This window comes from Orbicella faveolata, unplaced genomic scaffold (genome assembly GCF_042242905.1).
Source record: "Orbicella faveolata isolate gen_17 unplaced genomic scaffold, um_ofav_v1 contig_24, whole genome shotgun sequence".
Lineage (NCBI taxonomy): Eukaryota > Metazoa > Cnidaria > Anthozoa > Scleractinia > Merulinidae > Orbicella > Orbicella faveolata.
In genome coordinates, this window is record NW_028301552.1 from 34,175,001 (window position 1) to 34,191,056 (window position 16,056).

The 16,056-nt window shown below is 39.1% G+C and overlaps 1 protein-coding gene across 1 annotated transcript in view; it reads right to left on the bottom strand.

Annotated features, from left to right (window-relative positions):
* LOC149111381 (uncharacterized) overlaps positions 1 to 7,451 on the bottom strand; it is a 12,185-nt gene extending 4,734 nt beyond the window's left edge. Inside the window, exons 1-5 of the mRNA XM_089292031.1 lie at positions 7,270 to 7,451; positions 5,103 to 5,207; positions 2,578 to 2,991; positions 714 to 921; positions 1 to 14 (exon numbers count right to left, since the gene is read on the bottom strand). The exon at positions 1 to 14 is cut by the window's left edge and continues 267 nt beyond it. Of these exons, the coding sequence (XP_089148157.1) occupies positions 1 to 14; positions 714 to 921; positions 2,578 to 2,991; positions 5,103 to 5,166 (700 nt within the window). The 5' untranslated portion in view covers positions 5,167 to 5,207; positions 7,270 to 7,451. The remainder of the gene's footprint in view (positions 15 to 713; positions 922 to 2,577; positions 2,992 to 5,102; positions 5,208 to 7,269) is intronic.
* Between the last annotated feature and the right edge of the window lie 8,605 nt (positions 7,452 to 16,056).

The window sequence follows — 16,056 nt, forward strand, 5'->3', positions numbered from 1 at the left end:
GCGAAACTGCACAGCTGAGTAAAGAAAGCAGAGCCATTAGAAAGAAATTATTGCTTGAAGAAAACAAAAATAACTACTACGTTTCTATTGTTTTTGGACCGAGCGGTCCTGGTTCGAGCTCTGGCCGACGACATTGTGTTGTGTTCTTGGACAAGACACTTTACTCTCACAGAGCCTGTTCTCCAAACAGGTCTATAAATGAATGGCGAATTTAATGCTGGGGGTAACCCTGCAATGGACTAGCATTGCATCCAGGGGGGAGTAGAAATACTGCTAATCGCTTCATGCTACTGAAACTGGAGATAAGCGCCGGCCCGATGGGCGATTTGGTTCGTGTATGTAGACTTTTTAATACATTGGTGCCCCGCCCCTGTTCTCAGGGTAACTCCTCTTAAGTTATTTCTAGATACGGTATCCAGTCTTCCCGCGGATATCGTTACCACACGTGTTACGCAGATATTTTCGCGGCAGTAAGGTCATTTGGACTGTCCACGTGACCTAAATCTACGTCAGAGGATTGGCTATTTTTGACGCTTGAGACTTGTCCTTCCGGGAGTTACCTAAAATGACTTCTGAAGGGATTAACTTAAGAATAGAGCGTATATGGAGGATTAACCCTCTTACACGTACTCTTCATGCTGTCTTTGAATCGTTTAATCTGAATTAAGAACGCTAGCAAAAATGGTCAAATGTTATGAACAGATTATACTTACCCGTCCTTGATCAATTCATATTCTGAAGGACCTCCAGGAGCATTATCAAGGTCCGCAACGACCTTTCGCAAATGAACATCCAGATTTTCCGGTACATCAGTAATCATTACCTTGCCGTATACTTCAGTACTCAGGTCAATGACGGAAGTAACTTGAGAATCATCACTGACGAGGTGAACGGTGAGCGTAATTGAAAAATCCGCAATATCTGAAAAGGAAGAACACATTCAGAATTCTATGGCCTGAAAAAAAAAAAAAAGAAAAAAAAAAAAAAGAACGGCTTACAGTTAAATTGTAACCTTCTAATATGCAAGATCTTTCTCGACAACGGACAATTTGTGGAAAGCAAATGTATTTATAAAAGGTTGCTGTTACAACTCTACTTTTGAGCTGGTGTATTGCATGTTTTAAGAACTGCTTCATTAGACTCATTAGAACTCAGTTAAGTCGTACGTCCGCCTCTTCACTCTCAAAATTATATCTTAAAAGATCCATGATGACTTGAATGACATCTAAAAATATTTCAAGAAATAGGCCGAACGTTGTAATATTGTGAACTGAAGGTGTGTTGAGTCATTAGTTTTTGTAGCTTATCTTGGCTGAGAGGGTTGTAAAGAGATAAAGTGAGAACTAGCTGGGATAAGCCTTCTACAACTGGGGGGATGGAATTTTATGCGCTGGGACTGGGAAGTTTTCCGAGTCTGGGTGGTAAAAAAATCTGGGCATGGGTCGGAAAATAGTTTTATAGCAATTACTAGGTCTAGTGCTTAATGAAACCGTTGGAGGATGTTATTAAGAGGGAGTACACACGAAAACAGACCATTCTTTCAAGCGTTTTTTCATGGCTAAGGTTTTATTCCAAACCGTGGCAATGTATACATTTTTAGAAAGCTTAAAGACCAAAGATTATAAAAAAAGGCATTTTTGTGTCGTAGAACTGTATTGTAACTTGACACTGGCTGATTAAATCTGCTACCGGCACCTGCAGGGGAATGCCAGGGCTTACTTGAGAAAAGATAACTCCCGTTCAAGAACTGATCAAAATGACTAATTGTTGCATTTTTTAAAAGAAGACAAATAGCTTACTGTTTTAAGCATTTTATGACGTCATTTCTGTGGTCTACGACTACGACTAGACTGCTAGCCAGATCGAGTTTTCTATTAAACAATTAGATTCTGAGATCGAGATTTCTATCACGCATAGAAATCGAGAGCAAAGAATCAAATTGTTTTAGTATAAATCTATAAGTCATTCAAAGCTTTATCTAAATCCTCTTCACAGACACTTCGAAAACGCCAAGATGCGGCAGTCATTTCGTTAACAAGCGCACACTGCTACGCTACTCACTATCTATCACAGAATAGATAGTGAGTAGCGTAACCAATCAGAGAACGCCATTCGTGATAGAACGCCAGTAGATTTATACTAAGAGCGAATAGTCAACGAAGCGTGGCCGACTTGACTATTGCTCATAGAAAACGAGGAGAAGTAGTCTATTGTTTTAGTAGACACTCTAAAGGATCACAGCACAAAACTTACAATTTTTTTGTATATTTAAGCCCAAAATGAGGAATAATTTTCAATTTTACGACCAGCGCGCGCGCGGCCTTTGTCTACCAACGAAAAGACCACCCATAAAAAAACCGATCAGATTTGCGAATTTCCAATAGAACACAGCTCAGAGACTTCTAATAGAGTGTATATCGTGGATAAAAGCTAAAAATGTTGTCGGTCTTGAAAATCGCGGAAATTGTACTATGGATTGAACGGAGCACCTCATAGAAAGATGAAATCATGCAGGAGAGAAGCTGGAATATCACAAAAGTAGTTTGTTGCTATTCAAGTTTATTGATTTTGACTTACCTGAGCCACTGTCTGTTAATGAATGAAGGGGTTCAAAAGACGCCATTATGTCTTCCTGTTCCCTGTTGTAAAAGCACTTGACGACGTAGTCGTGGTCATAAGCGAACGTTACAGGATTGATGGTGGAGCCAGCTATTGCATCAACGGAAATTTCAAATTTGTATTCAAATTTGCTACTGTCGGGAGTTACAGACGGGCCGCCGGAAACACAGACTGAAGCGTTAATATTGGAGTACGATACCACGCGATTGCTTTGATCAAATGTCGGCTCACATGCTTCATCTGGTGTATCGTTTAAACTCCAAGAACGTTCGTCAGTGGAACCTTCCCATTCATCAATATCAGGTATGTAGATCACAAAACTGATTGATGAGGCGTCACTGCAGTTTATATTTCGCAAGGTTGCAAGTTGACCTGTGTAATACACGAAGAATTTATTTTCAGGTTATACATTAGCTTATATTTCACACATTTTGCCTTGCTCAAACGAAATGGGCGCGTTTCACATGATTTGATCACAAAACCTCCACCAACTAACGTGGTAAAACTCGGAAGTTCCTTGCAAGGAATCTGTTCCCCTCTCCTGCTTGTTACTCTCTTTTTGCTATGGACAATACATTACTTTAGATTTTTCCTATTAGACGGGATTTACGAAAATGGTGTTAAAGAAAAGTTCGTTCTTTTTCAACAAAGTGAGTTCTCCTACAGGTCTGAATATCACTCCAACTCATAGAAAAAATGTGGTTATAATAGGTAGAGTACAGCAAGGAGGATAAGAGAATTTTAATTTGTATCGCCTACTTTAGAGAGATTTTGGCGAGGAAAAAAATATTTAGACTGAGTTGCGGCCAAAAGGATTAATCTTTCATTAGAACTATTTTCAAAAGTTTACAACTGAATTACGACGAATCCGTGAACGAAAACTAAACTAATCTTTTTTCAATCCTTAATAGACCGGTTTATACGTACGTTCATGCAAACCGACCTTTCATGACACATTTTGTTTTTCGTTTTCTCCCCGTTGAATAAAAACTAGATTTGAAACAAATTAAATTTCATCTTGAGTCATTTGCAAACATTAAGACATCGAGAGCTCCGCAAGGCGTCGCACTAGTTTGCTGAAGTAAAAACTAAAATAAAATACTACATAAGATATGTTGACAGTCTGCGGGACGGAGACCGGGGAGGTGGAGGGAGAAAGAACAAATACGTCTAAACACTAAATAGCAGAAAAGTTCTTCTTGTGATGATGGCAATAATAGAGGAGGGCCGCGTGTACAGGTAACCAACCTTTTGTACTTAAATGTGACACGCACCCATTTTTCATTGGACAGGAGACTTCCATTGTTCCCAGATTAGAACACAACCAGCAAACTGATAATACATAGGAAATGCCTCGCGATAAAATAACATTATGCTTTCGTTTATCGGCTCTAATTTTTTTTCCAGGAATTAAGACATTCTGATTTTCCGTTTTAGCGCCTGCTTTTATTGGAAACGTTTTGGAGTGTGTTATCGAATGCAAAAAATATTTCAGTTTTGGTTAATGACTTTTATAGCGGAGCTCCGGCGGCCCGAAGGGCCGCCAAGCGGAGCCCCATACTCATATGGGAAAGAAAAGGAAACCCATGGGTTGATTTTCTCATGGTTATCATGGCTAGCGGTATTGCTCGTGGGCGCGTACGCACGACGACGACGACGACGACGACGACGGCGACGGCGACGGCGGAGTTGCCCAACATGGCGGCCATACTCCAAATAATAGGTTGACAGACATGCAGCCTTGGTTTACCGTGTACTTCCTTGATATTGGACATCCATGTTATGATCAACTGACACCTGTCAATACAAGGTATCCGCTGACCAGTATCACGTGACCATATCGCGGGCTTAGGTTTACAGCTCCTCGAGGTCACGTGTTTTCTTGAAGTTGACCGCTGACCAAGCGCTCGATTAGATCGCGGGCTCATATTGGGTTAGCTTGTTGGAAACAGGGCAGGATTGCTCGGAAGCCAGTTTACGCTAACCCAGGATTAAAAGTTAATCGAATTATAACTTTTTCTTCTATACAAATGTGTTTTGCTGTTTTGTTTTGTGTATATGGTGATTATTAAAACTCAAAACAGAAGGCCAAACAATATACAGAAACCTCACCGCAAAGTTACAAAACTCAAATCAAAATTCTACCTTTTTCTGGGTTAGCTTAATCGGGCTTTGAATAACCCGGCCCAGGAGCTACGCTTTTAGGCTGGCCTAAATCTATATATTATTATAACGTCGACTAACGAGGTTGGTTTATTTGGCTGAATATAATGTGTAGCGATGGCATTGTCGATTACCACCAATGTTACATTTTTGTGTATTTAATTTGTCTGTTCTTTTTATTGACTTATAGTAGTTACAATTATTCACCTGTAAGGAGATACACTATTTCAAACTAGGAACTTGTAAAAGCACTAAATAGAACATTCCACTTGATACACCATGCAGGAAATATCAAATGGCAACTGGATATTAAGACATACCTTGCACGACAGCAGCTCCAAACAAGAAAACAACGCCTATGATCAAACAGAATGACTGCTTCATTTTCTCGTCAGTTCTTTTTTGTTTAATTTCTTGTCTTAAATCTGTTGCAGAGACAATAACAACCTCTATTAAAGATAAACGTTTATTTCCTGGTTTGAATGGGAGGCGGGGTTGCCAAATGGTTGAACCAACAGATTGAGTAAATTTTTGGTTTTGCCAAAGATAAATCCAGTTCTTTATCGTTTTATGATTTATATATTTACATTCGAGTATACTCAGTTCAGAAAGCGAAAGCCTTTTTTTCGGCCACATTTGTTGACAAGAGTTAAAAGATCAGCGTAATCAGACTTTTTATTACAACGGGATTGGAGAATAACAAGTCATCAAAATTATCATGAGCTAACGTTGGAAAAACAAACAATGTGTATTTTGATTGTGATGAGGATGACTGTTTTCAGTGAATAGTTTTCCTTGCCTGATGAAAAGCTGCCACAACTTCGTAACCTTCGTTTGAAGTCGCCTTTCACCGCCTCGGGTTACAGATTAATTTTGTAGAGTTCACTGTTTTGCTATCACTCAGTGTGAACACGGTCTGTTAGTCAGAATCGAGGGGTTATCTTCCTTCAAATTATTACTGATTTTGTTTCAAAAGGAAAGAGTTAGTTTTATTGGAAAATACGCCACTCGTAAAATTCATACTATTTTATATCCGGAACCCAAGTGGTGTATTTTCCAGTCCCACTAATGAAGATTTCGACGGTGTCATTTCCAGCTTTTGACAGTTGTTTGTGCATACAGTCAGTTTGTCTACATAATAAAAAGAAAATTACACGGTGGTATGGTTATTGTTTTTTACCACTCGAAAATAAAATCATATCTTAGCGCTGCCGTGTAATATCTTCTATATCTCTGACAACAATTCTGCCAACGAATAACACGATAACTGAACAAAAATAATCATAACGTGTTTGTTTGTGAACCTCTTGATTGCCAAATTTCCAAGCCTTTTCAGGCTTTTGTCTTTGCTTTCGAGATTATTGGAAGTAACTTTGTCATTTGACTACAACTACCAGAATTCCGGCTTTGGTTTTTTTTCTTATTTAAATTTAAGGCAATATAACAATTGCCCAATAATTAGCGTAAGAAACAGAAAAAGTGAAGGATTCTGGTAGTTGTAGTCGAACGACGCCATCCTGCCAATTGCCTATTCTCATAAACACGCATGCTGAATAGGCCATTTCCAAGTTGCCTTTTGCCTCTGTGTCAAAACGGGTCTTCGAGGTTCATTTCCATGCAAATCAAACTAATTTTCACGTGAAAGCTTTTGCACCAGGACTCGTTTTGAAACAGAGGCACGAGGTCACTCAAAAGTGACCTATTTCTTTCAATCAACTTGATATTTGAAAACAAACAAAAATTGAGAGAGAGGGATCCTAGAGGTAACAATGTTGTTATACTCGAACTCTCTCTCCTCCATGGTAGGGTTGCGTGATCTTCTAAGATTTCCCAAGTTGAAATGCGTTCTTCGAGTTTTGTCCTTTGTTTACTAATCAATAACAAGGCATGCATCGATAGGAATAAGTGAATTCGGCTGCATTAGAATATTCTATTAGTAAACGCAAGTGAACCGAGTCGGCCTGCTGGTGGCTTCAATCTTGAGGGTACGTCACGAAAATTAATATCAAGCCTTGTTTCGTGATATATAAAAATCACTTTGGAATCAAAACACAAAGAAGTGAAAACGAATTGTTCATGAACTGTCTTCTACAGATGTAACTTAATTTGAATGCATTCCTGTGCCTAAAAGTCCGGCGGTTTTTGTTAGCAACTGCCCATTGCAGCATTTCATTGGGTTAATCCGGCAGCTACATAAAAACATAAAACCTTGTTGCTTGTGATTATTTTTCTCAGTTACGCCAGCGAAGCACATTGAGTCCCACCTGTTTAGCATTAGTTGAATTAATTGGATTTTCATTGACGAAGACACCCCAACTTGCCTATGTTACTGGGGTATTTAATAATGTAGACTGTTCCTGTTCTCTAAACATTCTTCAAGTTTCTTTCAGGTCGTTTATCAGTTACTGGAGATCAAAACTTAAATCTCAGCGGCGCTCTCTGTTTTCGCTCTTTCAACTGATTTAAGCGAAAAAACTTAACACTTACCAGGTTTGAGACTCACTTCCGCTTGGGAGGTTTATATTAGCCAAACTGCCGGCTACTGAAAGCAAAGAAAAAGAGAGAATTGCAAGCAGGTCCTTGCTGAAGTGCCCTGAACGAGCCCGAGTTGCTGTGATAACTATTTGTCACAGAAAATGGTCCGTGAACCTTTCAGCCGTGAGTTGTGGAATTTTCTATTTACAGCTATTAGCAGATTTATTTCTTACCACTGGAATGTTCTTATTAGTGATGTGTACAAAAGGACAATAAAATAATGCTAGTAAGGGTCACTGAAGACGGTAGGATGCAAGTTCCTCCAGACACAATTGTATTCTTTTGCATTCCGCTGAAATGACGAGAATCTACATGAATAGGGCCTGTTAGAGGAAAGAACATCGTTTTCCGCACCGGCTTGTTGGCAAACCGGCCTGATGTCACTATTTGTCACAGACAATGGTCCGTGAACCTTTCAGCCGTGAGTTGTGGAATTTTCTATTTACAGCTATTAGCAGATTTATTTCTTACCACTGGAATGTTCTTATTAGTGATGTGTACAAAAGGACAATAAAATAATGCTAGTAAGGGTCACTGAAGACGGTAGGATGCAAGTTCCTCCAGACAATAACAATAACAATAACATTTATTATTTGTATTGCGCCTTTTCTATAAAATATTCAAAAGCGCATCACAACAATAATTAATAACTAAAATTTTACAAATCTTCCTATCAAAATCATAAAAAATATTTACATTAAATGGGTAAAAGATAATTACAAATAAAGATATAAATGCTAAGATAACTGAAATGATTCCTTAAATAAAAATGTCTTAATTAAAGTCTTAAAAGATTCTAAGTTCGTTGCTTCGCGCGCGGACCTTGGCAGCTTATTCCATAGGAAAGGAGCAGCTACCTGGAAAGCTCTGTCTCCCAATGTTTTCTTGGCTTTCACACTTGGTCTTTCCAACAAACGACCGTTGTCGTTGCGCCTCAAATGGTAGGACGAAGGCTGTTGAATACTAATTAAATCTGAAAGGTACTTAGGTGATAGGCCATGCAAAATTTTAAAAGTTATCAAGAGTATCTTATAATGTATCCTGGCGCGCACTGGTAACCAATGTAATTCTGCGAGTAGAGGTGTTATATGACAGAACTGTATTCTTTTGCATTCCGCTGAAATGACGAGAATCTACATGAATAGGGCCTGTTAGAGGAAAGAACAACGTTTTCCGCACCGGCTTGTTGGCAAACCGGCCTGATGTCACGGTTATGAGATAGTTTTTCTTGCTCTTGCAAAACATTTTCGCCAAATTTGATACGCTACCCCAAAATTTTAAAGTGGCGACAACAATTTGATCCGCTCGGTTAAAACTTGTCTTAAGTTTTGAGTGTTTTTACAAGTAACGACAGTAAGACTGTCTTGTGTTGTTGATGGGATTGTTAGCAGACAACATCGTATTTAGAAATTTGGATTTTATTTGGAAAAACAAAACAGAATACTATTTCCAACCATCAAGTTTACAAATGACGTCTGACAACAACTTTGCTGTGTTGTTTGCCGCGCTTTAATTCCGTTGCGATATAAACATGAGAGAAATTTCTATGCACTATAGCTTGCTGTTAATTTCACTTCAATCTCTCACTATGAATCAAGTAAGTTTACGAATAAAATAAAAAGATTTTATAATTATTTGACGAAAGCAACAAATGCTCCGTAGGCACAGCAAGCGAAGCAACATGGCGTCAGTGAAATTATATTTTCTTTAAATTTACTTTTGTTTTTCCTTTGCAGCCTTAGGGTAATTGACTCTTTCCCAGAATCTTCGTGGATTTGTTGTGTTTTGGCAACGGTTTTACAATCAACACCAGAACAAGGGAAACAGTTGAAGTATTTCAGTTCAGCTCAGTCGACGATATTGATTCCAGCGTGCCAGGAAGCTTAAACTGAAATGAAACCTTCTGCTGTTTATTTCGATAATGTTTTTTAGAGTTCAGTTTTAAGGAACACTTTTCTAGAATGCTAGACTCAAAGAGTCTTGTTCACCTCCTCTCCAGGAATTTTGGAACCTTGGGGATGTGACGTCCTTGCTAACCACTATTTGCTATTTGCAGAAAATATTTGAGGAAAAAATTGTTCATCTATTTCTATTTTCATTTGGTAATAAGAGTCATCTTTCGTCAGGCCAAAAATCTATACAACATAGAGCGGGAAAGCTGATTGCACTTGCTGTATAACTCAGTCGCAATCTTTCCCTGTGTATTTATTGACGGAATATTTGGAAATTTGTTCCCAGAGTAGCAAAAGCAAGTCGAGAGCTGTTCAAGCAGTCTGCCCCTAAGGCAAAATAACAGTCTGAGACCAGCAAAAAAATTCGCAAACAAATTACAATAATTTACCCGCACAACAAGAAAGTATTTTGTGGCTATAAAATGTGTGCACCATTTAAGCAGTCACTGTAGCAACTCTTTAAGTATCCGCTCAATTCCTATGTGCCAAGCTCACTAAGTCGAACTTTGATTTGATCTCTGTGAGATACTTCTGTCGATCGAAATCGAAATATACTTGGTATTTTGACTATTAGCGCAGACATCCGCGTTTATTTGAAGTTTCCACTTAATCGTTTTCAAATAACTTTGACCTCAGGGCTTAGCAAAGTGTCACTTTCGAACGACATTCAACAGTGTCTCTTTCTAATGAGTTCATCGCGAATACGCGAGTCAAAGTTTAACTGTTATATGTGGTTTGGGTTCCAGGCAAAAAGCTAGTTCAAAGGTAGCTCACAGACAAATTAAGATGTCAAGTTCAGAGCCACTTCTAAATTTGTTCCTCAAGAATGTCAATCAAACCTTATTAATAAAAACTCCATTTTCTTTTTTCAGTAAAAATTTTAGCCGATGACCAGTAATGCGTTGCGGACAAAATTTCCAACACTTTTACTGCGTTCAAGCGCAATATTTGCAGATAATATTACGTCGTCTCATTCTATTTATGCCAAACAGCAAACCATCAGTGCACAAATCATATATGCATTATTAGCGGCTAGGTCATTACGAAATCATTTTCATCAGAGACAAGGCCTTGCAATTGCAACGGAACGACCTTGTACTGAGGAACATAACTAGACAGCATCAAAACGCATTCGATGAGAAAAATTGTATAATTTGTGTTCATTTTGCAATAAGGATTAGGGGACACAACAGAGAAAACGAAACTAAAGGAGTTTAAAGTGACTTGAAATGACACTGACTTACCATGGAACAATGAACTCAGGACTAGCTGGCTACTTTTGAAAAGACGCATCACAAAAGTTACGCGCGCATACCTGAGGGTCAACTGGACATTGAAAGCTCTTTTGATTAACTTTACAATAGTGTCCCCCGAAAACAAAAGGAATTGAAACCGTGACCCAACAACAAAAGCGGACATTGTTTATGAAAAATGGAAACATTCTATCTCCCTAATTTGAACGATGCTATCTATCGGATAAATCGCTATCTGGTGGAGAAGTGTTGATAAAATAAACCACACTATCCACTGGATAGTGATTTATCCGTTGGATAGCGTTAATCACCTTTCAAACAATCTGGGCCTGTTGTAAATATAGTAGCATAAAAAACATTCTTCATTCTCTAAATTGAAAATCCTGTTAAATTACTGCAATTTAGCAAATTGAGACACGTTATAAGCAGGCCTGTGTATCTTTAGAATGCAATGCCGTACTTAGACCAAAGTACTTGTTATCTCTATTTGTTCTCGGGGTGTTGAAGAAAATGATTCATTAATTTTCTCTTTTCCTTGCCCCCTTGCGGGTCCCGTGAGTCACGAGAAAAAAAATCTGCCCATAAACGGAAAAAGTCTATAAGTACTAGTTCTTCAGCGATACATTAGCATTTTGAGGTTTATTTCACTAGCCTGAACAAGGAATATGGGATGTCTTGTAAACAGCTTCGTTTTTTATTCTATGATCAGAGGAAATTTGCATGTTTTGACTCGCCCTCGGCGGAGACAATAGGCCCTTTGCAGGAACCGATCACATGATACGGAATAAATCATGCTGGGAAGAAATTTACACGGTGGGACCCCAAGTTCAAAACAAAAGAAAGTCGGGCTGGACTGGTACGAGTTCCTTTGTTTTGGAAGTCCCACTGTGTAACTTGCGTCCCAGCGTAATGAATCTCGTACCATATGACCGGATCGCGCAAAGGGTCTATTTCGAGACAAGAGAAATCATGCTATTCTGCAGAAGGCAAACGAGTTCAATCTCTGTCAATGCGTAACAAAGCTTGTTTTACACAGCTTTATGCAACTTATTAAAAGTGATTGGTATTTCACTGGAACGTTTTGACGTCAAAGAGTGGTTTTGGCTGCATAGCAACATAAAGTCACCATGTTGTGAGTTAATGCCTGAAGCCATGTCTTGAAAATAAAGATAAAGCACCCCTTTCTCCTTCTTACGTCAAACTGAACCAAATTGCACCCACGCTTTCTCGTCAGTCGGAGTTTCCTGCGCTTTCTAGATGAGAACGAAAGTGAGCAATGAGTTTGTGTAACTTCAAAGACAGTTTGTAGCTGCGGTGCAGTCAGAAAATGAAAGAATTCTTTTTGCAGACTCCAGCAGTCATGTAATGTGTAAATGCGTCGGTGCATGTTGTTGTGTAGGTTTCAAAACGACAAAACATCAAATATGTCTTAAATGATTGAAAATCTGTTTTTTGTGGAGTTATTTAATGTAATACACACACCTCTTCACTCTCCTTACGTATAAAACTTAGGAGACCAAATATCCCAGCTAGAAACTTTAGATAAGCTCCAGCCTCCTTCGGTTAATGTGTCGGATTACTGTAAGAGTTATTTTTAAAGAACAATTTGCATTTACAGTTTAACGGCACAGTAAATGAATTTTTCTTTTTCTTTCTTAACGAAAGAGCATGCGGTCTGCGCTCGAAATAACCCAACACGCCATGAGTTGTGTCAGAATGAGTTGCTGAATATTATTTTTAGGAAACGTTTTTGTATGGTTCTTCAGAGCTATGATAGCTAAATGATGAAGAACCTATTAGGCTGAAAGGTAAAAATATCTGAAACAAATACCAGTTTTGACAGCACCATGGTAATGATCGATAGATAGATTTGACTTTGTTAGGTTTGTTTCAGGCCCCCCTCTAAGTTTATGAGAAAACTAAGTTTCCATTGTTGGAAGCGAACAATAAATGAATTAGGCAATTTGTTTGTTTTGTTACGGAAGAGGGAATTTCTTTTTTTCTACCATAACTGACAAGAGAGCAGTTACAATAAGATACGGATGTTTTAACGAAGAGTTTAAAACTAAATTGAGCAATGGGATAAACAATACATTCATTAACAGTATTAAAACAATTCACTTTCTATTACATTTTGCGTTTTGATAGTCAGGCGCCTGAATTCCTCAGCAGGTTTTACGACTCCCGGTGCTCCTGAAGGGACGCACGGGGCTTCTACTGTAAGTACCGTAGAGAAATGGTAGGAGATACCTGCCCCTATATTCTTTCTTTTCTCTCGTAAGTTCTCGCGCGTTTAGAGATGCGCCACACTCGCGTTTTAGGTGCGGGGATCTCAACCAATTCTTACCTAATTTTTAAAGATGCTACTTTTAGCCCTGCCCCAAATCTACACACGTGTATTTCACTTGTGGAAGTCTAGCGATTTGGACAGTGCTTGAGTGAGAGATCGTCGCCCATATCAACTTTCTTTTCTCTAGTAAGTTCTCGCGCGTTTAGAGATGCGCCTCACTCGCGGTTTTTGTGTCGGAACCTTAAACTATGCTTACTGGACTTTTAAAAGATTCTAGATTTGGCCCTTTCTCAAATCTACACTCGTGTATTTCACTTGTGGTAGTCTGTCGCTTTGGACAATGCTTGGGTTGGAGATTCTCGCCCACTTTATATTTTTTTTCTCTCGCGTGTTTTCGCGCGTTTAGAGATGCGCCGCACTCACGCATTGAGGTGTCGGCAACTTAAACTATCCTTACTGGACTTTTTAAAGATTCTAGATTTGGCCCTTTCTCAAATCTACACACGTGTATTTCACTTGTGGAAGTCTATCGTTTTGGACAGCGTTTAGGTTGCAGATTCTCGCCCATATCAACTTTTTTTTCTACACACGTGTATTTTACTTGTGGAAGAATGTCGCTTTAGACAATTCCTGGGTAAAAAGTTTTCGCCCATTTATATCTTTTTTTCACTCGCGTGTTTTCGCGCGTTTAGCAATGCGGCAAACTCGCGCTTTTGGTGTGGGAATCCCAAACTATGCTTACGGGGTTCTTTAAAAATGTTAGTTTTGGCCTCCTTCAAATGTACACAAACGAATTTCACTTGTGGAAGTCTATCGTTTTGGACAGTGCTTAGGTTGGAGATTCTCGCCCAAATCAACTTTCTTTTCTCTCGCAAGTTCTCACGCGTTTAGAGATGCGCCACACTCGCGTTTTAGGTGCGGGAATCCCAACCAATGCTTGCCTAACTTTTTAAAGATGCTACTTTTAACCCTCCCCCAAATCTACACACGTGTATTTCACTTGTGGAAGACTATCGATTTGGACGGTGCTTAAAGTTGCCAAGACCGGGCTACGCGCAGCGTGATTTTGACCAACTGGGTCGATTTCCAGGATTTTTCCGCGTTTCAGGGACTCTAAACTAATTCGAGAAGACTTTGATTTTTAGTGAAATAGATAAAGGAAAAATTTTTGAACGCTTGGTTTGGGTCGATTTACAGGAACTTGGGCGATATTTCCGAGTCCCAGGGACTATAAACTAATTCGAGAAGACCTTGGTTTTTTGTAAAAGGGACAGAAGAAAAATTTTTGAACGCTTGGTTATGAACAGTCTGGCCGAAAGATAGCCTCTTGGTGACTAGAAAGTCGCCGAGACTGGGCTACGCGAAACGTGATTTTAACCAACTTTGGGTGGATTTCCAGGAACTTGGGCAATATTTCCGAGTCCCAGGAACTCTAAACTAATTCGAGAAAACACGCAAGTGAAAAAAAGATATAAATGGGCGAGAATCTTTAACCCAGGCATTGTCCAAAGCGACAGACTTCCACAAGTAAAATGCACGTGTGTAGATTTCAGAAAGGGCCAAATCTAGCATCTTTAAAAGGTCCAGTAATTGTAGTTGAAGATCCCGACACAAAAACCGCGAGTGTGGCGCATCTCTCAATGCGCGAGAACTTACTAGCGAAAAGAAAGTTGATAGAGGCGAGAATCTCTCACCCAAGTACTGTCAAAATCGATAAACTTTCACAAGTGAAATATACGTGTAGATTTGGGCGAGGGCTAAAAGTAACACCTTTAAAAAGTTAGGTAAGCATTGGTTGGGATCCCCACACCTAAAACGCGAGTGCGGCGCATCTCTAGACGCGCGAGAACTTACGAGAGAAAAGAAAGTTAACATGGGCGAGAATATCCAACCTTAGCTCTGTCCAAATCGACAGACTTCCACAAGTGAAATACACTTGTGTAGATTTGGGGGAGGGCCAAAACTAGCATTTTTAAAGAGCCCCGTAACCACAGTTTGGATCCCCACAAAAAAAAAAAAAAAAGAAAAAAAAAAAAACGCAAATGTTCCGCATCGCTAAGCGCGCCAAAACACGCGAGTGAAAAAATTATATAAATGGGCGAAAATCTTTAACCCAAGCATTTTTCAAAGCGACAAACTTCAACAAGTAAAATGTACGGGTGCAGATTTGAGGGAGAGCTAAAAGTACCATCTTTAAAAAGTTAAGTAAGCATTAGTTAAGATCCTCGCACCTAAAACGCGAGTGTGGCGCATCTCTTAACGCGCGCGAATTTACGAGAGAAAAGAAAGTTGATATGGGCGAGAATCCCTAACCCAAGCAGTGTCCAAATCGATAGACTTCGAAAAGTGAAATACTCGTGTGTAGATTTGGGGAAGGGATGAAAGTAGCATCTTTAAAATGTTAGGTAAGCATTGGATGGGATCCCCGCACCTTAAACGCGAGTGTGGCGCATCTCTAAACGCGCGAGAACTTACTTACCATATCAACTTTCTTTTCTCTCGTAAATTCGCGCGCGTTAAGACATGCGCCACACTCGCGTTTTAGGTGCGAGGATCTTAACTAATTAAGTAATTTATTTATTTATTTATTTATTTATTTATTTATTTATTTATTTATTTACGAGAGAAAAGAAAGTTGATAGTGGCGGGAATCTCACACCCAAGCACTGTTGAAATCAACGTGTGTCGATTTCGGGGTGGGCTAAAAGTAGCATCTTTAAAAAGTTAGGTGAGCATTGGTTGAGGGGACGCAAATGACTTCTACTGTAATTATCTCTTACTTGTGGTTTTTTTTTTTCTGTTTAATTTAAATTCTATGAGAACAGGGCTGTATTCCTCTAAGGTTGTGGGTGTAATTCGTAAAAACACTACGTTCTTGTAAATCGTTTCGAAATTCTTTAATCCAGTTCAAATTTATGTTGCAGGCACATGGGTGGGCACTTTATATGTAGACCGTGATGGAAGTTACCTTAAACTATTTTTACTGTTCATGATGCACTGCTACGTTAGTCTGCTTTATAAATATTTAACTGCTCTGGTCGAGCTTTTAATTTCAATATGATTAAACGTTCTTTTGTGCGTTCCTGTTAATAATGATGCAGAGTTGTCAATTTTAGTAATTTTAATTTGAAGACAAGGTCCTGTTAGTACCTTCTTGTTACTTGATGAACATTTTGCGGGGTTTGTTTTACCAAGGCGCTTCATGACGCCTACTGGAATAAGCTATATCAGTTTATCGTACGTT